Raw genomic sequence first — 27309 nt, forward strand, 5'->3', positions numbered from 1 at the left:
AGTAAGGCTTAATTTTGTAAATATTGATAATATTAGTGTTACTAAGATATAGGGGTGCTGCTATAGTACTCGCTTAGCCACATAGATATGTCTATCTATTATTTATTCGTTTATGGAGAAGAGGATTAATTAATCTAATTAGTGGGTATGGGCTTAAAGGCATTAATTAAGAATGGGTATATTTATAAGGCCATTTACAGGGGATTACCCTGCCTTAACTAAATGTAATACCTATAGACCTAAAAGCGTAGCGCCCGTACTATATAAGGTAGAGTAGGGGGAAGAAAAAATAAAAAATAAAAAAGGGGGGGAAAGAAGAGATTTAAGTTAATGTATTAGAGTGCTAAAATAGACACTCCTATACGCCGTTATGCCTAAATACCTTCGCCTATTATATCTAGGGCGAGTAATAATAAAAACGGTATTGGCGTTTTATATTAGAAGTTTACACTTAGCCAGAATAGGTCTTTTAGGGATAATAAATAGTAAAGCTAGAATGCTTATAAGGACTACCGGCCTAGTTACTATATTTGGCCGTCCGTAAAACCGTTATCTTAAGCGTATTAAGTAGCACCTTTTTAAAATAAGTGTCCGTTATAGAGCTTAGAGTAGAGGCCGAGAGCGGTAATTTTATACTTTAGCTTATTTTTAACTGCGTAGCTTATAAAGGCCGATCTCTTAAAGTAAAAGAGAGGGGTGTTTCTGGGTTAGGGGTTATTTTTAAATAGGTATTTTATAGCTTAAACTGCGTATTTAGGTTACCCTAAAGCGGCAATTATAATTAAGACTCCTTAGTAATTAACGTCCGTTTTACTACGCTTTAGATATAATATTATATAGTCCTCTGCTAGCGTTATATTATTTCTAGTATATTTTATAATAGAGAAGGCGTGGCTATCTTTCTAAGCCTTAGTATAGGTAATCTTACCTAGATAAAGGAATCCCGTAAAGGCTGTAGTAATAGCAGCGTTAAAGTTAAGATCCTTAATGGATTGGGCATTTAGGGTAACTAATTAGGTAAGGATATCTTTAGTAATTAGCAATCTTTTAGCTATAGTAGAGGGATTTATAGATGTTATACTATCTAGGATCCATTTAATAATAGGATTATTAAAGATGGAGGTGTTATAATTAGCGTTAATATAGTAGGATTAAATTACGGAGATATAGGCTTTAACTATAGTAGGCTTAATATAGCTTATTCCTAGACTAGTATTGCTAAAGATTTATTAGGTAATCCATTCTCCTAGGTAGTAAAGGGGCGTTAGGTACTTTACCGCTCCGTAAAGGTTATAGTAGCCCTTTTAACTTTTAATTACGGGATAGTATAAATCTCTTATTCTATTAAAGAGGCCGTATTATAATAGTTGGCCGAAGTATTCTAAGGGGGCTTTTACCTTAATCTAGAAATTAGGTAGGGGGTCTTTAAAAGGGACTAGGTCTCCTATTTTAGCGTTAGATTAAATATAATAAAAAAGCGTATAGTAATAGTAAATTAGAAGTATCCTAATGTGGGTATAGTAATAACACCCTATCGCGATTAAAACGAGATAGAGTATTAGCTAGCCTGTTTTCTATAGAGGAAACCCACTCTATATAGAGCGTAATATTATAGGCTGCGGCTAGTTAGAGGATTTTACGGAGCGGGTAATTACCTAGTCCTTTTACTACCGTATTTTAGAATTTTAAAAGTGCTACTATATTATCTATATGGATATAGACTAAGCTATACTTCTACTATGTTACCTAGAGCTAGAATAAGATTATAATCGCTTAGACCTCCTGCTTATTAATTAGGGCAAGGCGGTATTTTGCATTAGGGTAGTAGCTTAAAGAATTATTTTAGGGTAGAGATACTAAATAGGGCGGCTATATTGTCCCTTAAGAATCCTTAAGGAAGAAGAAGGCCCTATAACTAAGAATCCTAGATATATCTAAGAAGAGATAGAATTATTTTTAATCCGTATTATTAAAGAAGAGGATACTATTTAAAAGGGTAAGAGTATCCCTTTACTATAATAAGTCTTGGCGAAGTTTAGCTGTTAGCCATTAGTAAGGATAACTACTTATCTTTATAAAAGTAGAGATAAACTCTTAGATAGAGTAATTATATAAATACCTAAGCCTAATTACCTAGGTGCTTTAAGCGAGTCTACTAGCTAGTTTTTAACTCTAAACTAGCGTTAGGGATCTACCACTTAACGCTTTATTAATCTCCTTAATTATAATAGCCTATTTTAAAGGAGAAAGACGCAGCTTAGACTTTAGAGTATCTATAATATAACCTAGGACTTTAGCCGTAGTGCCTTTAATATTCTTTAATTTGTTTTATAAGATGCCTAATTTATTACTTAATTAGTTATATATATTAAGTAATTAAGGGAGAATAGAAGCGTTAGAGAGTATAAAGATAAAGTTATCTAGATAGTGCTTTAAGGCGGTGTTTGGGATATATTAGATAAGTATCTAGTAAAATCCCTCTATAAAAAGATTAAATAAAAAGGGTGTAGTTTGAAGGCCAAATAAGAGGTAATATTTAAAATATACTATACCCTTCTAGGAGAACCCTATAAGGCGTTAAGCTTTAATAGAAAGTAGGATATTTTAAAAGGCGTTCTTAATATCCCTCTTAATAATTATATAACTACGGCCTATATATATAACGTATTAGAGAACCTAATTAACTATTAAATATTATAGTGTGGCAAATGCTATAGGGATTAAGTTGTTAATAGATCGGCTAAATAGTAAGGATAAGTTATAAATATAGCGCTATTCCCTATTTGTTTTAGGTACTAAACCTAGTAGTAAGGATATAACGGAAGACGTTACTATTATAATCCTGCCTATATCTAGATTGGCGCTAATCTTCTCTAAGATTAGGACTATATTTACAGCTATTAAGGCTTAGTTCTTTTAGAAGAGGAACTTAATTTCTAGGTTTACCCTAATTTGGCATCCGAACTTTAAGATATTAATAATATTGCGTTAAAGGTTGCTAGGGTATAGGAATAAATAACGCCCCTACGCTTAAATAATTAAGGGGGAGGGAGAGTCCTATAGAGGAAAGGAGGGTAGGAAGACTGGAAATAATGGTATAGTATTTAGCTTATCTATACTATAAGGGTAGAGTACGGTTTTAGCAGAGTATAGGTATAGCTTAATAAAATCCTCTTCCTCCTCTTCCTTTTCCTTATTAATACTTTCCTTTAGTAATTACTACTTATAATTCCTTATAGTATGCGGGCTATTGCACTTACTATAGGTATATAGGAACTTATAATTCTTACCTAGATTATACTTCCCTCTATTAAAGCTATAATAGGTCCTTAAGATATTAGTGCTTACTTACGCGCGTTTTAAGATAGATATAGATTTATAAGTATTAGGATTATAATAGATATTTAGGAAGTTATTAGAGATTTTTTAGTTAGCTAGCTCTAACTAGTTCTTTTAAATAACTATAAAGTGGTGCTCTAAGGCCATAGTTATTAAGGAAGTAATTTAGTAGGTAGTAGATAGCTAAATAACTTAATTATAGAAGGCAAGTATTTAGGGAATAAGATTTACTAAAAGATTCTTATATATAACGATTAAAATTATTATATAGTTAAGGAAGCCCTTTACCCACACTTTAACGGATAGGTAGTCCTTTATTATCCCTTCTTTTAGTCTTATAAAAAGGACGCTATTAACAATAAGGATATTATTTTAAGGCTTAGACTAGAGTTAGTATATCTAAAGGCGAGAGAGGTTATTAGGTAAGAAAGTACCCTAAAATACCTTAAGTATTTCTTTATTTAGGACGCTAAGGAAAAGAGTATTTAGGATATTAGCTATAGATAGGAGCAACTTACCTAGTTTATTAATTAAGGTTAAGGATAATACTACCGTAGCTGATTTTACTATTACTATAACGAGGCTTAATATATAGAGTTTAGTTACCTAATCTTCCTATTCTTTTTAGACGCGTAATATTTTAGTACAGTTCTTCTATTTCTAAAGGAGTCTTATTTTTTAGTTAGTTGCCTAGTTCTTAACCTTCTTTACCTAAGCTCTTTTAATTCTTAGGTCCTCCTTATATAGTTACTAAAGCTATTCTTTAGCTTTTTTAGCGGCTAAAGTCTTATATTAAGCCGTAGAGAGAGGCGCTATTATAGAGAATAGAGACTATAACGCTAGCGTATCGCCTAAAGGTATAGGGGAAGGTAAGGGAGACTAGTAGGTAACCTCTAAGGAGTTTAGCTTGTCGAGTGTGTTATCGTTAGTTAAGTTTTTAAGGTTTTTATAGACAATTCGCAAAGGTTTAGACGAGCGTATAGGTTATTAAGTTATTAATAGTAATAATTAATTATTAGAAATTAAGTAAATAAGGCATTAGCTCTTAAATAAGACTAATATGGAAAGCAAGCAAGCAAGGCTCAATTTTGTGAATGTTGATGATGTTGGTGTTACTGAGATGCAGGGGTGCTGCTGCAGTGCTCGCTTAGCCACATAGACATGTCCATCTACATGTACGTCTACGTCAGGCGATCACGCCAGACCAGGGCATCAGAAGTATTCGCATCCAACAGTGTGGATTCCCAACCCCAGCGTCCACCGATGTACCCGCCTGTGATGGCAGTAGCTCAACTGGCGCAGTGTTCGTATGGGCCGGCATATAATGCCTACCAGAATCTCGACACTTATGGACCCGAGGGAGTATTCGAGTTGTCCGACCGCCCCGAGTTGCCTCCTCCGGCACCACTGGGCAGCTCGTACCTTGCGGAGGTGGATAGGGGCAGGTATTAAGGCTATAGCAGGAGCAGTGGTAGTGCCAAGGTCTTGTAGCGCCAAGGCAAGCTGAGGTCAATTCAAGGTAACAAGTAGTATACTATAGATAACGGGCGAATCGCTGACCTCACCTTAAGGTTAGATCATCTCTTCTAGTATTTGTCTACTGTAGAAGGGTCCCTAATAAGCCGAACTACTGTAAACGGAACGGTTCGCCAACATATAAATGCTAGGGAGGACCTAGAATCTCATGGAGGTGGTAATTAATAATAACACGTAAGGAGCGGAGCGATGACGAGCATGTAAAGAAGCTAAATGGTACTCATGGAATGGTGCGTAGGTATCTAAGTTCGAGTGCAAGCACAAGAGATGAGAGAATATATATATGGCATGCCTGGCAGCCTGATAAGCAGCCTAATAAAAAACCTAAAAACCGAGCTGTGCTAATTTCCCCCTTTATACTACCCTTCTTTACCTTATATTATAGTTAGACGTTGATTGGTTAATAGATATTTTTTTGACGTAGGGTATATCTCGTTATCTAGGAGAGGTTAGGCTATTTAGAAGCCGGGGTTATACGTGTAATAAAACGCACGCGTAAACTAACGATAAGTTACCGTAAGCTATATCTACGGGTTAAGGGATAGAGGATGACAGTATACCAGATTAAAACATTAATTTGTGTTGACGAAGGCACCCCTAGATTAATCGTAGGCCTCTAGATAGAGGTCGACCGTCGAAAAAGAGATCAAATTTAGGTTCTAATGTGACCGAATCTTTAACTGGCGATTCTAGTGGTTGTCTTTGAACTCGCTGGATCATGACGTTCAATTTATTATGCAGATTACTAGAAAGTTATGAACAACACAAGGATGTCCTTCTCCGTTCTTGCTCCAAAATTTGGTTCCTCGGCTACTGCAGTAAGGCTAGACTACTCACAGTGTAATTGTGGAAGGGTTCTTGAAGAATTCATGTGACATTAATGTTGAAAAACTCGTGCACTTATACGTATGACCAGTCACCAGTCCAATCGTGCTGCTCTCTAATTCGCTAAGGAAAACATCCGACCAACGCCTGCAGTCCACTTCGACACCCAAAGACTGCAACAGGACCGCCCTTGTTTCGACGAAAGCAAGGCCTGCTGGAAGACCCATCATCAAAAAAAGAAGCTCCAACCTTTTGGTCTTGTGGCGAAGGCTGACGGGCTCATTGAAAGTCTGCGAAGCTTGCAAGGCATCCAACTGCGCTGTGGCGCTTTCGGGATGTCTCAGCCTTCTCGGACATAACACAACACAAGTCTTCTTGGGCATCTACAAAGTTACACCCAGGCTCTGACTGATATGCATCATCCCTCGCGAAGACTGCCTCTCCGTCGTTCACATGGCGGATAGCTACATACACACCAACTTCATCGTCCCGAGGGGATCTAAGGCCATACCAATCATTGCGCCGGCTACTCCAAAGGGCGAGAGCCTTCCACGTCTTGTGGCGAATCTCCCCACCCCGCCATCATCACGCGGCGCTAACTCGACGGCATCTCCATCTCTTGTTCACACATCATCCCCCCGATACAGTGGGGAGAATGAGCGCGAAGACTGGGGGTTTGACGTCTACGCACGCCCTTTCGTGCCGCAAGCGTTAACCATCATCAACTTGCAGCCTAGTACCATTATCAATACGGATTCTAGCCGAGAGATTAGCTTCCCATCCTACACACAAACGTTTGCTGGGAGCTCCTTTCTTCCAAAAAGGCCTATCCTTACTCAATATGAATCTGGTCAAGGTACCAGCAGTACCCCGCCGGAACTTACCGCAGACAACTATGAAGCGTATTTTCAGCATCACCTCTCTACAGAGATCCAGGCGCAGGAGAAGCGGAATGAAAATTTTGCTTTATACAAGGTTCTCCTTGGTATTGTAGACAACGTGCAGGGAATATGTAACCTGCACGTGCCTGGTCTCCGAGAAGATAGCCCTTTAGTAGAGATGGGCGATATAGTTCAACTCCGCCAACTTCGGCTGGATCAGAACGGGAATCCACTTTGGATGGACATCTGGCTTAGCCCTGGAGGTGGAGCGAGTCGAGGAGGACTTTGCCCGGGTTGGACTGGGTACCAATTCAACGCTTTGGTTTGGGGTGTTAACCGCACCCTGGAGATGGTGTACCTCAAGATTCACGGCTTGAAGCCTGAAACTATGGTATTCAACGTTGTTTTCCCGGTACAGCAGCGGAGAGTTCAGGCCTTACGGACTGCTTTGGTAATGATTCAAAATTATCTACGGAACGCTCCTGGATCAAATAGTACTCCTGGACTTACTGCCAAAGCCCCTACTCCGCTTTGCCAACAAACTGCAGCCACTCTTTTACCAAATGGAGACGCAAAGACTGGAGCAGCTCAGCAACCGTTGGTTTGTAACGGAAACCCAGGCCCACCAATCCACCAAGGAAACCAGTGGATTCGAAGAATGCTATTTCCTGTGGAGTCTGATGGAGACCTCCAAAGGGAGTTACACAAAATCCCGTCCGGTCGGAACTTGTTCGATCCAAAATTGAACTTTGAACAATTAAAGGCAGTAGATTCCATTTGTAGGAGTGACTATGGCACGGTCCCGTTTCTTATATCAGGACCACCAGGAACAGGCAAGACCAAAACTCTAGTGGAGACAGCTTTACAACTGCTTGCTACAACGCGTGTGTCTCATATCCTGGTTTGCGCGCCATCGGACCCTGCGGCAGATACTCTAGCCTTACGACTGCGAGCACACTTGGGACAACAAAAGTTGCTTCGGCTTAACGGGCCTTCCAGGTCTTTCCCGGAGGTTCCAGAGGGTCTCCTCCCGTTCTGCTACATAGAAAACGACGTGTTCTCGATACCACCGATGCAAACGCTGATGAGGTATGAGATTGTTGTGACAACGTGTCGAGACGCTGCGATTCTTGTCTCTGCTCGAGTTACGAATGACGACCTTTATAGCCTAGAGACGGGGTTGCAGTCAGCTTTGCGCCCAGGCACTCTGGCAGGAAAGGATTACGACCTCCATTGGGGAGCTCTCCTCATGGATGAAGCCGCACAAGCAATCGAACCCGAAGCAGCCATTCCCCTTACCGTCGTAGCTCCGCCAACCGTCTCTAACATATCATTCCAGCCTCAATTCGTAATGGCCGGGGACCATAAACAACTTGGGCCGCGTACAGCCTCAAAATCCCCTGCCATGGAAACTAGTCTCTTCGAACGCCTCTTTCACCGCCCTCTCTACAGCGACCACCCCTTTGCACGCAACAAAGTCAAACCCTCCTCCGCTCCACCTGTCCTCACGAAGGCAATGCTTCCCATAATTCGTGCGCCCTTTGCAAATCTCATCCGCAACTACCGCTCTCATCCGGCCATTCTAGCTGTCCCCAGCTCGCTCTTCTACCACGACACACTAATCCCTGAAGCTACCGACGCCGACTCGCTGCTCTGGTGGCCAGGTTGGCAAGGTCGGCGTTGGCCCGTCCTATTTGCCAGTAACACGTCCCTCGACGAAATCGAGCGTGATGGTGGCGGCTGGTACAATCCGCTCGAAGCGAGCATGGCGTGCGATTATGCGCTTGCGCTCTTCCGGAACGCCGGGATTGCGCAAAAGGACATCTGCATCATGAGTCCGTTCAGCGCTCAGGTCAAGGCGCTGCGAAACAAGATACGGCAGCCGCCGTACTCGCTCTGGGAAGTCAACATCGGGCCCATGGAGGCTTACCAGGGTCTGGAAAGCCGCATTGTTATTGTAAGTCTCTTCGCGCCTCTAATCTTCTCAGTCTTGTATCGCTGCCCCACGTGCGCATAGGACTCGAGTTTCCTACCGGCGGGCTAGATGCTAACGCGCGCTTTACCAGCTCTGCACAACCCGAACCCGTACGCGCTTCCTTGCCTCTGACGCCGCCCGCGCCCTCGGCCTAGTCGGCCAACCTAAACGCATGAACGTCGCCCTAACGCGTGCTAAGCACGGCCTCATTGTCATCGGCAACCCGGCCGTGCTCACTACCGACAACTACTGGACCGCTTTCCTGGCCTTCTGCCGCCGGAATGGTCTGTGGCTGGATCAACAAGGGACTGGAGGCGCAAACCTTGGGAGCGAGACTGTGGAGATGATGGAAAGGGAATCGCGGATGGGGGCTCTCGAAAGAGCGTTAGTGCACCGTGAAGAGTGCGAAAAACGCGATTGTGGTGTGGCATTGGGTGAGCGCCGCGTCGATGCTGAAGAGGATATGTGGACCGCGGGGCTTACAGCCGAATTGGCGCTCAAGGAGAGTAGGCTGTATGGGGAGGGTGATGACGCTCTTGTAGGAGAAGATCTCGACGAGGACGAGGAAGGGGAGGAGGAGGAGGAGGAAGAAGAAGAAGAAGAAGAAGAAGAAGAAGAAGAAGAAGAAGAAGAAGAAGAAGAGGAGGAGGAGGAGGAGGAGGAGGAGGAGGAGGAGTCATAAAGGCGTAATTGGCTAAGAGAGACAGAATCGTAGATGCGCATTTAAAATTAGAGTGGTAGATGCGTTGAGTTTGTTTTATCTATCTCGGTCTAGAGGGCCTTCAGACTGGGCTTGGGATTTGTGTTGGAAGGTTGTGTGATCATGGATATATGGCGTGGATTTCTAGCATATTGTGTTCTGCTTTTAGCATCTCGGCACCCTTTGGAGTACATCTCCAGCGCAAATGTCAGATTGAACTAGCTTTATTCCGTCACAAGAAACTACCGCCAGTATGCAGTTACCGAGCCATAGGAGCGTGGTCGAATTAGCTAACACCTAGCACCATACTTTCGCCAAAGGCAACGCTCATAAACCAGCCATTCTTACTTCAAACCTTCAAAACAGCTAAAAGCCAGGATAATCTAAACCTACCTGACTCTTCACTACTACATCCCCATCATCCCATTCCCTGTACATACCGGTGTTTCTCGGTGACCGCATCCACCTCAACCTGCATGCCGACAGTGACCTCCCCACCGCTACCTCTCGGAACACACAACATGCCAAAGCACGGCTTAAACCTAATCCCTGGATCGACTCGCCGGTACTTCATCAGCGTATCCCACGGCTGGCGCGCATGCGCTTCCGCCGTCTCCGGGTCCACATTCGGGACGTGGCAGCGCGCACAGCGCGCCACGACATCAAGCGTCGGCGCCGGATCCAGCCGCAGGGTGCGCTGAAGTTGCGCGAGCAACGTCCACGTTGGCTGCGACGCCCGCGATGGCGCGATCCGGACCGTCTTCCAGCGGTCCTCGCTCCACGGCTCGTGGCCCTGCACGAGGACATTCGGCCTGAACCGCGTTGCGCCAATCGCGCTCTCGCCCTGCGCCTGCAGCCGTGCGTTCAGCTCTGCGAGACTGGCTTCGCTGCCGATGAGCACGGGCATCACGTCCGCGAAGCAGGTTGAGGCGGCGCGGCCGAGGAGTTCTTTCTTCCCGTTGCCTGTGAGCGCGCGCGGCGAGGGTGAGGTGGGCGGCTTGTAGACGAGGCGGACGTCGGTGCCGAAGAAGGCGTTGAAGGGCGCGGTGAGTGCAGAGGAGTACTCGTGCGAGGGCGTCGTCGTGGTCCAGATGGTTGCCGCGACGACGGTCGTGTTCTCTGCGAGCCAGGCGGCGGTGGGGTGGGCGGGGATGGAGAAGGAGATGGGCGCCGCAGGGCTGTCTGCGAAGCCGAGTATAGGGGTAGGCGCTGTAATGGTGAGAGTGTCGGTTTCGGCGTCGTAGGTGGGTCGGATCAGTGTCATTTTCGCGTGCTCGCGGATGGTGAGAAACTTTCGCTCGGGGTATTTCACCCACATCCATTGTCGGTCTAGATCTAGGCCTGTAGGGAGGAGTTGTGCTGAGCGTACGGGGATGCTGTGGCAGGATTTGATCGGATAGATGAATAGCCCGGTTATCTTGGTAGGTGATGGGATTGGGAGGTTGGAGCGGTTACGACTGCGGTTCAAGAGGAAGTAAATTGAGAGTGGGAGAAGCCATATGGCCATGATGATGCCTATTTGAGCCGGATTTGCACGAGCCATTCTTGTGGTTGTAAGGAGTATAAAAACTTGTTGAATCGATACGAGATAGAAAGGTGCCGATCCAAACACCAAGAATTGAATTAATGAACGAAGGGATAACGAAGAGGTCGGATGGAGATGGAGGTTAAAAAAAAAATTGATGACCTTCCGATATCCCGGAAGGGCGTGGTGTGGTGACTCAATGGCTGCCTTGAATCGCACAATATTGCTTACTGATATGGAGTCAAAACGTGACTCTATAGATGAATTGAGCCTCTTATATTGCTTAGCCCAAGCAAAATAGAGGGTTAGGACCGCCAAAGCCTCAGCACTACGGATTGGAGATTTATAACATTTTGTAAATTTATGAGGCGAAGAAATATTTGACATGCCGAGAACCGCTTACCCAACCTAGCATGCATTAGCGTGAGGAGTTCCGCGGAACTCCAACGCCCCTGGGCGCTTATTCCAGGGGTTCGCGTCTAGGCATAGTTGACTGGGCGAAATAGGACAAAGTATTTGGCATTTATATTACCTTTCTATGTCTATCATACACTACGTCAAACCGAAAGGTTTTGCAAGGGGAATCTGTTTATCAGTCCCGGGTATTATGTCCACCCCCCAACTCCATGACCTATCCGCCGTATCCACCCTAAGAAAAATACTTCCTCGCAACATAGTAGGCTGTATGAGGAGCATGATCTCCATGCAATTATGAACCATGTAGTAGTGAAAATACTATAGAGCAAGAGCCTATCTTAAGCTTTCGCTAGCTTTTAGCCAATAGGGCCTGCCCAGAGTTATGGCTATAAAGGAATCGGCGCCGTCGGATATTAGGCATCTTTCTATCAGCCATCCTGGGGCCCCAGAGCCCCATACTGGATTTATGGGTGCAGTTCGAGGCCCAGACGAGGCGAAGCGGAGGGAGTCTTGTTAATGACTGAAACCGGGGCCAGCCGGCTTGCATTCGTAACGTCATGGCGGTGCTGGTCCGCTTTCGGCTTTTGTGTACTTGCCGCAGTTTTACGAGTTGCAACCTTTAATAGAGCATCGAGGGATTCCAGTGTCCGGTCAGCTCTCGGAGGTGGAGGGGTTGAATGTGTCGTCACTATGTCAAAAATTGCTAGGCGCTCAAACCCAAGCCTCTTCGTTTTGCCAGGAGGCAGAAGCCGCGACATGACGCGAAGTATTCTCTGATAATCTTCTAACACCAGGGTGAGAGGACTCTACATCTTTCGGAGGTGGAGGCGGTGGCTTCCTATGGGGCGGCTCTGGTCTGCTGTGAATGGAGACAAGTTTCGGAGTCTTTCGTTGGAGGCTTGACGGAGAAGAAGTTGCTAGGAATGGAGACACTACCGACCCCGAGAATCCCATATGAGATTCGTACTGAGGAGGCTCCTCGACGTAGTGATTCGTAGTGTAGTCCATATATGATACGACATGAGGATACGTAACAATGTTTGGGTGTGGGAAACCTTCAGTGAACATGCTCCCAGGGCTAAATTCAGGCGGGAGTGAATGTGAACCAGTAGTGTCCATGAAGGTGAAATCTTGGAGGTCATGGTCTGTGGGGGTACTTTTCGAGGCAGATTGCGAAGGAACTCCCCAGGCAGGTTGCTGAAACTCCTGCTGCGGTACAGTGTGTAAAGGCAACACAGTAGTTCCCTTAGACTGGCCCATTACGACCTCTTGGAAAGACTCTGGGGCTTTTGTGTCGGTATGCATGATTTGGATTCCAAGATTTGATGGCACCGGACTGCCGAGGTCGTGAAGTTTTTGAATGAGTAGAGTGAGGTGTTGACGCGTATTAGTGTCCAAGACGCGCGTGTCCCACTTCTCCTCTAGGGAAAAGCGCAGACTGCGAGACTTCTTCTGTTCCCACGTAAATTTGGGCCACTCTTCAGAGCGCTCACCATATTTGCGAAAAAGGAATGAATGCCACTCGTTGGACAGTTCGGGTTGAAGAAGTAGGCCTAGTATCACGTTTGTAAAGTCCCAATCTGCTTTCGTCTTCCCTTCATCGAAGTGCTGTGCTACATGAGTGCATCTCTCATCCCATGAACCAAGAAGTCGCACACAGAAGCCGCAGCCCCAAGCATCCTTGTGATGCTTAATCTTTTCAGCAGCTGTGACGCACGGTGAAGGTATCCGGGTGCTACCGTTTCCCTTCTCCTTCGGCTGTTCGCAGACGGCACAACTGTGGTGTTTGAAGTGGTGTTCTCTAAACCTCTTTCCGGCGTTGAACCATCTTTCGCAATCTGGACATTTCCACATTCTTTCCTGTTCGTGAAACTCTTCTTCATGCGACTTCCAGTATTGCTTCGACTTCAACTTCACATTGCACTCTGTGCATTCGTATTTATTGCAGGATGTGATGCTGGATGCTTGAGAGAGGCGTGACGCCGGTGTAGGGCAACTGAAAGACGCCGGTGTAGGGCAACCGAAAGAAACATCGGACGCGACGGATGACCGTGGGTCAGAATAAAGGCTAGGAAAGGACGAAGCCCGGCTAGAGAGTGTTGAGAATGTCGCCACGGATGAGCGATCTGTCACCATACACAAAGCGTTAACATGAGCGGGAATAGCAATTGGAGCTAGTAGGCTTACCAGGGTGACGTGCAACTCTTAGCAGCTCGAGGATATGCTGGTCGTCAAGGTGTCTCAGTCCGTAAATGTGTCCTATGACCTCTTGTGTGATGGACGTCTGGCTTGACGCGAGGGGAGAGGGAGACGCGGCTTCCGGTTCAGGGAGATGAGCGGCAGTCTGGGGCATACGACGAGACCCCGAGTGAGTGCGCTTCGTGCCGTGGTGGAGCTGTGAGGAGGGAGGTGGGTAGAATTGAGGTTGTTCTGACTCCATGTTCATCGAGGTATGCGCGTGGAGGCGGATGTCATTCCGGAGGTCTTGTTGCGAACGGGCCAGAAGAAGTATTGATTTCTAGAGGTACGAAATGAAGGTACGTAATGAAGGTGCGTAGAACTAGTTGAAACGATGTTTAACAGGGCGAGTTGTTCAAGATCCCAGAGCGTTCGGGCGGGCTGGCCTTGAGCTTGGAGCGTCGAGTGTCGAGGGGCCCGTCTCCAAATCCAAAGAAAATCCCGGCTGTCGTGGCGGGATCTGCTTGTTTTGAGATGCTTCCGTTTCAATCTCTCCCTGGAAAATGTTCCTTGGCATGCACGTTGTCATCTCGCCCGTGCGCAGGGCTGTGTCCGTAGCCGATTTACTTTCATCTTCTAAGCAGCTCCTGCTGCGTCGCCCGTATATATTTATAGGGAGGAGGATTGCCGCACTTTTTACGTGTTGGTGAATACTCCGAATTGAGCTCGAGCCGATCTTCTCGGCTATATCGTGGATCCCGAATGGCGTTTAGAGCACTTCCGATGGAGCGCGACCGTGTGTTGTTTCTCAGGGGTTACACTTTGAAACGCCACTAGGCTGAAATCGCGCGCACTGTTCTTCTCGCCCAAGTCTGGGCGAGCAGAGCGACTTTTTCAGCTGCCACAGCCTCAGCAGAGCCTCTTCGAAAGTTGCTGCCTCTCTCAGGCCCCTAGATTGCGCCTCTGTAGGTAGGCTTTTCTTGCCCATTTCTTCCATCTTTGAAGCTGGCTGTGCTTCATGTTAAATATGGCTCCCCGTCTCCAGCGTGCTGAGGCACACTTCGGCGCAATCCTAAGCCCTGAGTGGCCTAGTTATCTTCTGCCACGGAACTTCTTAAACTCTTCCTCCTTTTCAGGCCGCATGGTCCGCAGAAACACTTCCCCAGTCCGTGAGATATGGGAACTCAATCCGAGCCCGCGACGAGATTCCCTTTGTTCTGGCCCACGGGTGGCTGTACTCGCAACAACTGACAGCGAAAGCTCCGCCTGCCGGGCCGAAGGCTTAAACAAAACGAGCTCGAATTGCGAGCCGGAGAATTGCACCCGTCCATGGCTTTTAAACACTTCCATAGTGACTCATCGGACGAAGCATGCCAAGCAATATGTACCTCTAAAGTTCACGTGCTCACGCATTTCTCATTGGGCTGCCCATCTACGCTCTACTCGCGATCGGCGTTTATAGACCTGGTAACTTTGTTTAAATTTTTAAACTCTTTTTATATTGAACTTGGCAGCCTTTCAAATCTTGTAGGAATGCTAAATGAATTAAGAACACAACGGCAATGCTCCGCAAATAAGCTCCATCCTTTCGGGTCAAGTTTTGGCTCCATGATCCCGCAAGCCTGTCCTCGAGCGGTTCCAGCACTGATCGGTCAAGGTCTAGGGATAGCCCGGTGGGACACTGTATTTCTCACTTGATCCAGTCGGATGTGTCGGTTTAGTGTTGCTAGGAACAACTCGATGTCAACTGGTTGTGTTAAATCAGAACCGGCTCATAGAACTCTCCTGCATAGATACTAAAAAAGTAATATATTGGCTTGCCTAGCATCCGCTAATTGACCTGATTTACAACTCTAAATGTAGTGGATGCTCCTACTGTCCATTCAAAGTCGGGAAGGAAACGTCAGCCGGAGATTACTGATTAGTCACTGGTCTTCTAAGCGGCCGTTACCATTTTTAGACTCAAGCATAAGGGAGACGCTTGTTATATTTGAATGTATGCAGAAGACCTCGCGCTCTATTTAATCTTATTATGAGGAGTCATGATTATGTTGGTGGAGGTTAGGAGAAAGTTTTGAACCTGGTCTGCTTCTGTTCCTTTTCGGGGGTTGCGTTGCGTCACTTTGACGTGCAACGCGCGATGCTAAGAGATAATTATTTTTGGAAAGCGACACTTCATATCAACACCATATTTTAGGGAATTTTCTGACTTCAGTTTAGGAGTTTCCCCCATGCAGCAATTCCACATGCTATCCAAGCGCGGTCTGCCCCAGACTTCTTCGTCAGAATTTCGTCAACTTCAAATCTGGAGTACCGCCCTTCCTAAGATTATTTAAGAGGTGAGGTGGCAATAGTTACTTAGAGACAGAAGAACAACGCTAAGGCACTGGGAAACCCTTGGTGCGGGCCGGCCCATTGGTAAGACGAACGTCCCCTGCCACATCTACAGCCCGAGTACCATCAAGAGAATAGGCAAATTGTTAAACGTAGAATGCTTCGAGCTTATCGTTATACTCTGATAACGCCATGCTATACAACATACCTAAATTGTCCTCCTAACCCGAAGCATTCCGAGATTTTATTCGAATCCTCCATCTCCAACCCCCAAGACACCAAGCACACTCCTGCTACTCCCTTTTACCACCCTTTTCCGAACCTTCTCCCTTCTCCTCTCCTCAGCCTTCTCAAGTGCTGCCCTCCTCTCTGCCTCTCGGGCCTGATAATGGATATTGCTCTTCCCACTCCCACCCCTCCTCACGCCGGTTCCCTCAACAGGCGTAGTCGTCCCCGAACTAGTTGTTGAATTTGTTGTTGATGTCTTCGCTGAGAGGTTGGATGTTGCTCTTCGGATCAAGCTTGGCACACGGAAGCCGGGCTGGTGGGAAACAGCGGAAGGGGCGTGGAATGCCAAGGCGCCGGAGGACTCGGCGCTTGAGTTGATTGCGGAAGTCTCGCGGGAGAGGCTAAGACGATCGATGATGGCGCGGTGCGCTGGGGCATGCCTAGCTCCACCGTCTTCGTCCTCACTTTCCGATACCGAGAATTGCGATTCGGGGATCGCGTGCGGTTCGTCAATTAAGAAAGACACAGAGTCGCGAATTTCAGCTAGCGAGACGGGTTTGCGCGCAGTCTCGTTGGTTGTAGTCTTGCGGAGATGGGGAGGAGGGCGATTTTCCTTTTCTTGGGAGTCGGTTGAGACGTGCTTGCGTTTGAGTGGATTAGGTTGGACGATGGTAGCTGTTGTGGTTGCTGCTTGCTGCGAGTCTGGGACAGAGACGGATTCCGTGGACTCAGAACCCTCAACTTCGAGCTGGAAGTCGGGAGCGCCGAGGAAGTCGAGATCAGGGTCATCATCCCGATCTTCGATTGCACGGAGAAAGGCAGATTTCTTTGGGTTTTGGGCTACATCAAGAATTGTCAGTGAATGAACTTCCGATAGCGTGTAGGGTAATACTGTGAGCATACCAATTTTTCCAATGTTTTCATCTTCAAGGAGTGCTTTCCTCATCTTCGCAAACTCCCTCTGCTTCCTCCTTCGCCTCTGTTCAGCATTATCATCAGAATCAGAAAGCTCAAAATCGTTGCCGCGTTTACGACGTAAGCCACCGTTTGTTATATCTTTATACAGCTTATCAATGCGCTTCTCGTCGTCTGCACGCTCTTTGTCTCTGTAGTTGAAAATTTATATCAGTATGGGGATCTTCACATGATCGTATAACATGGAGATTACTTACGCATAGAATGCCGCAATCTTCCTTTCGTCCACATGGACCTCACCCTCATCTATCATCTTCGCAACTTCCTCATCTAGTTCACCACCACTTTCGTCATCGCTGTGTCCTCCTAGTCCCGCATATTCGTCTTCGGACTCCTCTGCCTGTTCTTCAACCATACCCTTGGCCTCACTCTTCTTCTTGTCGAAATTATCAACGAGTGGAGGTTTCCTTGCCGCTTTACGCAAGACGTCGAAAGCATTGGCAGAGATCTCAAACTCATCATCTCCGCCAGAATCAAGAGATGGAGCTGCTTCATCTTCGTCAACATCTGAGAGAGCAGGGATGGCCTCCTTGCGGCGAAGGAGCCTGCCCCTCTTCTTAGCGATTGGAGATTCGGTAACGGCCATGATGACGGTATCAATGGTGGATGGAGGTGCAACAAGTCCAGCCGGGGATCGAGACAGCTCAAAGCCTACATCCTGGGTAGGTTCTGGAATGTCTGAGAGCTGGGTATGGGAGAATGTAGTCTGGGACTGTGACTTAAATTGGCTTAAGTCTAGGCTGATTAGTGGTTCTGGGGCCGTTGTAGACTCATCCTTCTGCTGAGACGTGCTGACTTGGCTATTCGGGACAACAAAATCCTGTGATGTGTTGGCAATTATGGTGTCAAAGTCAGGAAGAGTAGCCATAGGAACATTCCGGAGGAATGTAAGTGAATCCTGTTCTGAATTATCATTGAGACCGTCAGCACTCTGGGATTGCGACTGCAAATTCGCCATGGTGCCAGCAAACATTTGTGTGAGTCCCAAGGAGGTCGTATTGGCGTTGTCGAATCCAAAGGCAGCCATGCCGTCGTCCTGTGTAGATTGGGATGGCTTAGATTTCTGAGAACTATCATCACTGTCATCGTCGTCTATGACATGTCTAGGTCGATATAAGGCGTGTTGTCTCACAGGGACAGGTATAGTTTCTTCATCTGATACCTCCTTATTGGCCTTTCGATTGTCTTGCTCGTAATATTCCTCGCCATCTTCTTCAGTTTCGCGGTCGAAGAGCCCGCCAAACTCCATGTCCTCGTTGGCGTCTTCATCTTCGTCCACACTCTCTTCATCGCTGCCTTCTCCCTCGAGTTCCTCTGTCACTTGCACTTCCTCTTCAGATCCAGAGAGCTCAACACCGCCATCATCCTCTATCTCTTCATCACCACTTCCTTCCCAATCACCGTCCTCCTCATCTTCGCTGTCCATGAAACCTTGCTCAGCTTCCCCTTTTCCATCTTTCTTTGCATCATCCTTTTCCCTTTTAGCAAGCTCCATCGCTTCCTTTCGTGCTCTCTCAAGTAAGTTCTCTAGCTCAAGCTGATCCTTCTCCCTTTCCTCTTCCGTTAGGATGAGTACCCCTCTAGCTCTGAGTTCGTTTAATTTCTCTTCTCTCTCCATTTGGGCTTGTTGACGAGCGCGACGTTGTAGAGAAGCCTGAAGCTCAACTGGATTCATAGATGTGCGGCCATTCTGCCTCTGTTTGCCAGGAGAGGTCAAATGAGCCAAGGCACGTAGGGTGAGAAGAGAACGAGAGTCCTTATCTTTCTCTTTAGGGAGGTGATCAAAGACAGGGAACCTGCTTTTTGTTTTGATAATTTGAAGATCTTCGTCAGAGTCGAGGTCGATCTCTTTAGAAAGCGACTTGTTTGGTAATACTACTCGAACATTTCGAGCAAAAACTGACCTCGTAGTCTGCACAACTCGCGGGTTGATTGGAATGTGCTGTGACTCGACGGCACGCCCCTTTCCTTTGTCAACCCTCTTGATAAATTCATCTTGCACTTCACCCCAAGTGGGGAGCTCTTCGTTAATGTCGATATTCCCAGCAGCTGCCGGTAGAGTAGCAGAGCCTTCGACCTCTTTTACAGAATGCTCGTCCTGACTAGGGGGGCTCGTGGGTGGAGTGTCGTGCTCATGCTGTCCTTCAACATCCGACGATGCTAGCACAGAGCTTGCATTGTTTTCCTGAACTCCTTCAGGGCAAATTACAACATCTGCATCTTCTTGTCGAAAGTTAAAGCGCGCAAACAAATCCTTCGTCGTAATTTTCTTTTTTGTCTTGGCCTGATGAGCTAGTTGCATGTTTCGATTCATTCGCTGGGTTTCCCGGCTTAGTTCCTCTAGGGCCTTCTTACTTGCCTTACGTGTAGGCCGTGCTTGCTGTGTAAGACGTCTTCCAGCTTCTTCATCCTCATCGCTGTCTGAATCCACCCGCTCAGAGCGACGGGAGCGAGCCGATAATGCTTCTAGCTTCAACTTTTCCTCTTCCTGTGCTTTCCGCTCTGCTCGCTTGCGTGCTACAAGTTCCTGAAAGCGAGCATTATGTGCCGGGTTGAGTAAGGCGTCCGAATCTGAATCCGCGGCGGTCGTCTGTTTCAAAGGATTGAGTTGGGTAGGGGAGGTGGCGCGAGGCGAGACGAATAGGCCGGGTGATGAGCCCCGTGAAGGTGGTGTAGAAGATGGCGAAGTTCGCGGTGTGGGGCTTTTTGATTTCCTCTTTGCTTGCCTGCGGAATCTGCTTGCTTGGATAGGGAACTCTTCCTCTCCGCTGGTGACTTTGTCCGAGCCATATTCATTTTGTGCCAACTTATCCTCCGATTTTTGCTTTCCTTTCCTAGACAGCAATTGTCTCCTAATTCTGGTATACGCGTCTTCGCCATCGGCTCCAGGAGCTTCTCGTGCACCCTGTGCTAAAAGACGCGCTGCCATTTTCCCTCGTGGCACCTGCACCGGCGTATCTTCATCGTCAGCGTCCGAATTATTGTCAATACTGTTCATGGGCAATGCATTGAAAGCATTCTTTGTAGGAACTGGCACCGGTTTAGAGGTTTTAGAGAGAGAAATCAACATGTTCTCGTCCTCTGAATCGTCACCAAATTGGGCAAGAAGAGCTTTTACTTTGCTCCTTGGCGTGAGCATAGTTGAAGGATCGGGGACGCTTCCCGAGGCCGCGGACGGGGAGGAAGCGCGACTTAAATGTGCTGGGGAGAAGAGAGCAGACATCCTGGATTCTAGGAGAGAGACAAGAAAACTGCTCTAATTGAAGGTTCAATTCCGATATAAACTCAAGTTCATAGGGCGTTGCGGTGGTGAAATGGAATAAATAATTGATGCGGGGAAAAGAGCTTGAAGGAAAGGGAAAGCTTTAAGCAAGCTTCGCGTCGAACGCGCTCGCGTTTCGGAAGTGGTTTTTCCGATCCAGTTCTATCGCGAGATTTAAACATCGGGAATCAAACGACTTCGAGTCACGATAGTACATGCGCACCGACTCCCTAGAAACTTACGGCTATTGAGTAGGTGTTCTAATATCACTTGGTTAGTAATATCAGTATAGCGATGATGCAACATGTCCAGTTCAGGAGGGTTTACCGTCACACACCACATCACCCAGCACGAACACCATAGGCTAGATTTTAATAACTATATTACCCCTTCCCACAATCCTAACTACACAACCAACAAGAGAGGCCGACAGTCAGGTATACGCTGGGTGCGCTGGCCCTCGCGGTTAAAGCTCAACCGCCACAATCCAAGAGTCCACCCAGCACCTAGGTGACGATGTGCAATGTCACCGGCGCAAAGGGGCCTCAACCAGGCGCTCTTAACAGGAGCTCGCCCTCAGGCTCGCCAGCACTGCTTGCCTTGCCACATCATAAGGCTTCGTGAAGACTTCGTTAGCGCGCAGAAAGGAATTGTAGGAAGGGGACTACAAAACGATTCAGGCATGGACAGAGGAATAGAAAAGCCCGCAATTCAGACACAAAAACTCCGCAAATATTTCCCCATTGCTGGGGAACCTCAGTTCACAAACTGAACACGCTTTGCAGCTGGCCCTAAGGCCCCACCCCCCTCCCCCAGTCACGCCTCCGCCGCCGTTCTCTTCCTCCTCCGAATCGACCCACTCACCTCGTTATACTCAACGAGGTGAGTGGGCCGGACGTTAGCGAAGCACCTCGGTGTCCTACTGTTGTGGAACTGGGAAGGTACGCCCTCCTCGAGGGCCTTCCAGCCACCCGGGAAATGTCAGCATTGTTCAGAATAGTAGGGAAGAGAATCACTAACCGTCTCCTGAACGCCCTCTACGGGGCCTTGGGACCCCCTCCCTGTCCCTATCCACAGTCCATTCGCCGGCATAAGTGCCTTCAAGTTGCCTCTTGCGCCTTGCCACATCTCTGTTGTCTGGATAGTCGATGGCATCTCGTGCCATGGGCTTCAAGCCCGGTTTCTCGCAGATCTTCGCTGCGGCGTAGGGTTCCTTGGGGGGTGTCAGAAACTTCGCGAGGGGGGACTCCATAAGCTCGCCCAGAGAGGCCCCGGCAACCTCAGGGCAATCACCGAAACGAAGTCGGTTGGCTTCTGGACGAGGGTATGGAGCCCCCCACGTGTTCTGTAGGACTTTTGGTGCTGATTGAGGCTCTGGTCTTTCATTGACGGTGATAAAATTATCCAGACTCATGTCATATTTGCCCATCTCCAATCTCACTCTAGCTTGGCGCGCCTCCTCATCTTCAGGGCGAGGCGGCCTGTCCAGCAGCGCATGAAATCCCCGTTTCTCTTTAAAGATCGGGTCCTTTTTGCCGGTTCTCTCCTCTTTGGTCAGCTTGATTGATAGTGTCATGTAACTATTATCGTCCTCGGACTCACTCCTGTGAGGTTTCTTGGCATCTTTCGAACCTTGGCCCTGGGCTTTTGCGATGCTCCCAGTCTTAGCCTTAGCCTCTGGCTTTTGGTTTGGACGACGAGAGCCTGCTCGCTTGTTCGGTGCAGCGGCAAAAACTTTCTGGACCTTGGCGGTGTTGTGGACTGCACGTCCCGAGCGAGTACGTATCCGAGGTAGGCCACCGATTGCCGAGACAGTTGGTTGAGCAGGAATTATCGGGACGGTGGACGGTGCTGGTTGGATGATGAAAGGCGTTGCGATATCTACAGTTCAATGAGCGCCTGCAACTAATACGCTTGAGTTCTACTTACCTTCTGGTTTACTCATCTCCGAATCGTTATCATGCTCGAACTGACCGGCCTCTGCTTTTTTGGAAGTTTCATCGTCAGGAGTGACAGTAGGGGTCGCCGCGGCCGGAGTGACTACCAGTGGTGCAGGGACTGCTTGAGTAGCTGGTACTGCAGGGACTTGTTGAAAAGCTGGCGCTGTAGGGGCTGCTTGACCAGCTGGGACTGGAGGAGGTGTTAGAGTGGTTGGATGTGCTGTAGCTGCAACAGGAGCTTTATTTTGAGCAACGACCATAGTGATAGCGGCAGCCGGAACCGGGGTTAACAAGTTGGCCGGGATGGGCACCACAGCAGCGTAAGCTGGCTGAGCAATGTCGCTACCCGGATTGCGAAGATGAACGCCATTGGCTTTAGTGTAATACATATTCTGCGGGACCGGTGCGCTGACGTTTATGCCATGAATCTGACGGAATAGTTGGATATCAGCCAGGCCAGCAGATCCAGAATTGATACCGCGAGAGCACCTCACTTGGAGCGAGCCAAACTTGGTGCGTTCAGGAAAACGTGCAAAGATTTCATCCCAGGTCACATTTGGCTGAGCTCTGAGTCTCAAGATGAATTCATCCTCAGCGACAGTGAAAGGCTCATTGCGACCACCAGCAGCCCGAGTAACAATTAAACCAGCTCTGGCAGGATCTGCCATGTGAATGAGAGCTTCAGTCATACGCTTGTTGTAGCCGGGAATGAGAGCAATAGCCTGACGTCCAGCACCGGCGCGGGAAGCCTTGGGAGGCATTTTCGATGATTTACAGTACGTAGCGGTTCTGCGGAAGAAGGATTTTGGGCGAAGTAGCTTAGACAAATAGTTACCTTTAAGTAAGAAGTTCGGCAGAAAATGGATTTGCTATCAAGGAGCTGAGATAGAAGATCTAATTGAGAGAAAAGGCTTGAGAGGGATATCTGAACGTGAATAACGAGTTTCTGTAGAAGACCGGCTACAAACAAGGACTTTGATTAGAATATTTGGTTGTAAGTTTGTTCTTGAGGATATTGAGAGAAAACGAAGAAGGCGGCGGCAGGCTAAGCGATCGTATTGTTCCATTCACCTATTGTCGTCCAACCCACTGACGTGTTATCATGTGAATGACATGTATTTTATGTGAAGTAGATGCCTTTTGCAGTAAATCGATAAAATTACAGTGGGGATTTGTTGACCTCCATGCGCGTCATAATCAGACTTGACTTATACAAATTGGATGAAGCACTCTAGAGAATAATAAGAGACTAATTCTAAGGTGTATTGAGAAGACTGTTTGCAAAATAGAGTAGTGACCGTTCCCCGAATACCTTAGGATGTTACAGCTAAGTGAACTGCTTAAGATGAGCACGAAACGGCTCTTGCATTGTTGGAAAATAGATGGGAAAGGTGAGATCTAGATATCCTACGGGAAATACTCTTACAATGACAACCAACCTGTATGGGTTTTCTGCCCCCCAGTTACGCCGACTTTTTACAAAGAGATGATCGTGTCCTATGTACAATCGACTTTTTACATTGATTTTACAAAATGCTATAATCTCTCACTGATCCAGATTGCGGTTCTGCAACCACTTCGAATAACGTTCGTGAGCAATTCGTATGGCTCAGCGGATTTCGCATCGTTAACGACAGCGTGATCAAGATGTTCCAGCTCTTCGTCTCTGATTCGTCGCAAATTCTGGAGAAGGTCTTTCATCTCTTCACCAACTTCTTCTCCTCTAGCCTCCAGCTTCTCTGCCCAGTCTAACAGCACCCGAATCTGTTCATTGTAATGACCACCAATCTCCGTTTCGACAGCCTCCGTACAAGCCATGGCGGCTTCTCTCCCCATGACAGCAGTCGACCAACCCAAGGCAGTGGCAGCAGCTTTCCAAACAGGGTACATCAACGTTGGACGAATGCGGTGCTTAGCTATTAGATGATTGAAAGTTTTGAAGTGACCTTCCTCCTGGTCATACATGTGCTTCATTAAAGGTCGAAGTTGGGGATGGGATCTGATAAGCGGAGGGGTCTGTGCGGTGTATATCAAAACCGCAGCGAGCTCTCCGGCTTGATTGACGCGCAACTATACGATATTAGCTAATTCTTCTATGATATATACAATTTATTACATGGCGCATACAGCACTATCAAGGAAATACTGTTGTTCTTGGCTGAGCGGTCGTTTTTGCGGAGGTTGGTTTGTTTCCACATTCTTTGATTCTGACTCTGCCTCAATGGAGGCTGCGGCGGTCGCGATAGGCACTTTTCCCACACTTCGCCTCCATGATCCTAGACTTGGGGCAAGAAAGTCGTACACGGGCAAATTCAGACATCTCGGAGAACAGCGGACAGATCTAGCAGAGACTAAGGCTAGGGACATTTTGTTTTATTGACGCACAGAAGCAGAGAAAAGCGAGAAGCAAAGAAGAATATTCACACAGTCCGACCCATTTGATGGTGAAAGAAAGAGAGAAAATGATGTTGAGAGAGTGTGATGCAGTCAATATCTCAGGCCATCAGCATTTAACGGAGACCTTCTCAGCTTTGTGATTTGCCAGGGGCACGGATCCATAACGGGCCGACGGACTTGGCACCGAGAGTTCAAGAATGGCACGCTCATCACTTTGCTCACCCATTCACCACACTGGTCAGCCACTCTTACCACACCGGCTTCATAATCTCGCCCACCTCCGCTGCTAGATATTCCTCATTATCATTACAGCATCTTTCGGATACTCCAAGAAGAAAGATTCTCGCAATGTCTGACGACGAGCTCGACGCTGAGCTCCTTGCCTTCGCAGGAGATGAAGAGGAGGAAGGAGAAGCGTAAGCCCTGTCCCGGCCGCACCTGTAACATCTCCATCGCGTCACCGTCTTCATGCAGTGGGAGCGTAGGTTCTCTTTCGTGGTCACGATTACTGACCAGGCTCAGCTCCTCCGTAGCGCCGTCACCGAACTCCCTAGGCTCAGGCGCTATGTCTGAGTCCGATTCTGACCGAGACGACCGAGACGACCACGGCGATGGTGTCCTTTATCCACTTGAGGGCAAGTACATCGATGAGAAAGACAAAGCCAATATCATGGCCATGTCTCAGCTAGAGCGCGAGAAGATCCTTGGCGAGCGTGCTGAAGAGGTAGAAAGCAAGAAATTCAGCGCTGAACTCATCCGCCGAAACAAACAATCAGAGCGGGAAACCTTAAAGATCGCCGAGAAGAAGAAGCGCAAGGCCAGCACCGCGGATCTCGAAGACAACCAGCGAAAAAGCAGCAGACAGAAGATTAAAACTAGCGAACCTCTAGAAGCATATAAAAGGGAACGAGCGGAACGTGGTCAACTTCGCAAGAGACAGAATGATCGCAGAGAACGTGAACGGAGGTCACTGTCTCACGATAGGGTTGGTTCCGATGTAGATGCGGAGGGTGAAAGTGAGGCCGAGTCGCATGATGGTGCGAAGAAAACACTGCCCGTCCACGAAGAACCCACGGCAGTGCTCCGTGACTTCGAACGGATCAGAATTGGCAGGACTGGCCTTGCGGATGTTTGCTTCTATCCGGGGTTCGAGAAGGCTGTCAATAGCGCCTTCGTTCGCGTCGGAACCGGTGTTGATCACCATACAGGTAGGACTCTGTACAAAATGGCACAAGTTAAGGGTAAGTACTTCACAGGCGGAGATATTGTACACTATCTTACACAGTATCTAGGCTTTACCGAAGGAAAGCCATACCAGATAGAAGCTAGCAAGGAAAGGAAATACTGGACAGACCAGTACGTCATAGCCCAGCACGGCAATGTACAGAAGGAATGGCCATTTACATATTGCTCGAATTCGAGGTTCACCGAGGTTTGTCATCAACTAATAAAATGGAAAGCTTCATATACTAATAGTTTTGCTAGGCCGATTATGAAACGTTTAAGAAGGCTCTAGCCGCCAACAACCTTAAACTTCACAAACGCCCCTTTCTCTTAGAGAAGAATAACGATCTCAACAATCTCCTGGAACGCCCCTGGACCGACGCAGATATACAGAAGAAGATCGACCGACAAAATAAATTTGCACACTTAGATCATCCAACTATCACCGTGAACACGGTTCCCAAGACCGACCAATCTGCACGCTTAGATTTAGTCAACAAAGCAAACCGCAAAGCAAACTCAGAACAGATCCGCAAGGCGCTCATCGAAGAACGACGCGCCCAGCTACGAGAGCGCGAGGCCAGGGAAAGGAAGCGCAAGCAAAAGGAGGAGGAAGAGAAGGCGAAGCTCCTGAAGCCTCCAAAGTCGAACCTCGACGACCTCTTTGACGGAAGCGATCGCAGCCGGTCAGGCACGCCGTCCGCTGTAAACAAGGGATCTGGCAAGAACACGCCAATCGGAAAATCAGAAAAGAAGGGCGGGATCCCTACGTTCAAGAAACGGAACATGGACGACGACATCATCTCATCTATGGACTTGGGCATCGAAATCGACATCTAGACCTTGCAGACACATGGCCAGATGATTTACCTTTTATTCACGGTTGGGATTGGATTTGACAGGTCGCGGCGCTCACGTGGATGATGGTGCATTTTTAGGTTAGGCAGGCATTATCATAGCGCTTTACGATAGGCCTCTTCTTGAATAGCGCATTCTGATGTTACGTTAATGAAAAACTGTAAAAATTTAATATGCGTTGCTTTATACTTTTGGGATTTCCATTCAGTAGACGTGAATCCAAGGCACTTTTAGTTTCCGACTTAGAGAATCTACACTGTGGCCCATGCACGCAGTCAAGAACATCAACTTTCTCGCGCGTCGTGTAGTAAATAGATAACTTTATTAATTAAATACACCACCAAAATGGGGCGCAACTATATATCCAACAATATAGATCTTATCCCTTCTTGTGGAAAGTTTTCTTGGACTTTTCGTATATGACGCCTCATAGGCCAATCTAAAGGCTCTATACCGTATAGAGCTTGGTATTAAAGCCTCTAGTTAATGCGGTTGCTTGGCTGCAAGGGTGCTAGCGCCTTACTAACGCTTGGATATTGCGGTAAACAGCAGCAATATGGCCAGGAAGCCAATAAAATCTGATATAGATTAACCAAAAAGCTTTAGTTTTATCGCCGTCTATTCAATTCTTAAATTATTAGTAAAATATTGTCCTTATACCGCCTAAAAATATTTTACGTCTTTAGCTCCGAAGCCTTTAAGGTGTTAGCGACTC

The 27309-nt window shown here is 47.3% G+C and overlaps 7 protein-coding genes across 7 annotated transcripts; 2 read left to right on the forward strand and 5 right to left on the reverse strand.

Moving 5' to 3' along the window:
• Positions 1 to 6153: 6153 nt before the first annotated feature.
• Positions 6154 to 9238, forward strand: K441DRAFT_672891 (P-loop containing nucleoside triphosphate hydrolase protein; the record flags this gene model as incomplete). Its single annotated transcript, XM_067650597.1, has 2 exons — positions 6154 to 8538; positions 8648 to 9238. 2 exons carry the CDS (start codon positions 6154 to 6156, stop codon positions 9236 to 9238), a joined length of 2976 nt encoding a protein of 991 aa, XP_067509817.1.
• On the reverse strand, positions 9186 to 11108 carry K441DRAFT_651196 (uncharacterized protein). The gene has a single exon (XM_067647147.1). It carries the CDS (start codon positions 10797 to 10799, stop codon positions 9675 to 9677), a length of 1125 nt encoding a protein of 374 aa, XP_067509818.1. The 5' UTR covers positions 10800 to 11108; the 3' UTR covers positions 9186 to 9674.
• A 594-nt stretch (positions 11109 to 11702) lies between these two features.
• K441DRAFT_99205 (uncharacterized protein) lies at positions 11703 to 13882 on the reverse strand. The gene is made up of 2 exons (XM_067654589.1): positions 13386 to 13882; positions 11703 to 13324 (listed from the first exon to the last, which is right to left on the reverse strand). Exons 1-2 carry the CDS (start codon positions 13642 to 13644, stop codon positions 11910 to 11912), a joined length of 1674 nt encoding a protein of 557 aa, XP_067509819.1. The 5' UTR covers positions 13645 to 13882; the 3' UTR covers positions 11703 to 11909.
• Positions 13883 to 15594: 1712 nt separating this feature from the next.
• Positions 15595 to 20238, reverse strand: K441DRAFT_651201 (uncharacterized protein). Its single transcript, XM_067647148.1, has 3 exons — positions 17111 to 20238; positions 16842 to 17044; positions 15595 to 16778 (listed from the first exon to the last, which is right to left on the reverse strand). The coding sequence occupies exons 1-3, from the start codon at positions 20134 to 20136 to the stop codon at positions 15955 to 15957; spliced, it is 4053 nt and encodes a 1350-aa protein (XP_067509820.1). The 5' UTR covers positions 20137 to 20238; the 3' UTR covers positions 15595 to 15954.
• A 952-nt stretch (positions 20239 to 21190) lies between these two features.
• On the reverse strand, positions 21191 to 22876 carry K441DRAFT_672895 (uncharacterized protein; the record flags this gene model as incomplete). Its single annotated transcript, XM_067650598.1, has 2 exons — positions 21191 to 22056; positions 22105 to 22876. The coding sequence occupies 2 exons, from the start codon at positions 22874 to 22876 to the stop codon at positions 21191 to 21193; spliced, it is 1638 nt and encodes a 545-aa protein (XP_067509821.1).
• Positions 22877 to 23199: 323 nt separating this feature from the next.
• On the reverse strand, positions 23200 to 24490 carry K441DRAFT_692195 (COQ7-domain-containing protein). Its single transcript, XM_067652543.1, has 2 exons — positions 24243 to 24490; positions 23200 to 24185 (listed from the first exon to the last, which is right to left on the reverse strand). The coding sequence occupies exons 1-2, from the start codon at positions 24480 to 24482 to the stop codon at positions 23652 to 23654; spliced, it is 774 nt and encodes a 257-aa protein (XP_067509822.1). The 5' UTR covers positions 24483 to 24490; the 3' UTR covers positions 23200 to 23651.
• A 254-nt stretch (positions 24491 to 24744) lies between these two features.
• K441DRAFT_600810 (uncharacterized protein) lies at positions 24745 to 26893 on the forward strand. Its single transcript, XM_067645209.1, has 4 exons — positions 24745 to 24928; positions 25035 to 25753; positions 25805 to 25944; positions 25998 to 26893. The coding sequence occupies exons 1-4, from the start codon at positions 24861 to 24863 to the stop codon at positions 26574 to 26576; spliced, it is 1506 nt and encodes a 501-aa protein (XP_067509823.1). The 5' UTR covers positions 24745 to 24860; the 3' UTR covers positions 26577 to 26893.
• The last annotated feature ends 416 nt before the right edge of the window (positions 26894 to 27309 follow it).

Source organism: Cenococcum geophilum, assembly GCF_001692895.1.
Source record: "Cenococcum geophilum 1.58 unplaced genomic scaffold K441scaffold_2, whole genome shotgun sequence".
NCBI classification, from domain to species: domain Eukaryota; kingdom Fungi; phylum Ascomycota; class Dothideomycetes; order Gloniales; family Gloniaceae; genus Cenococcum; species Cenococcum geophilum.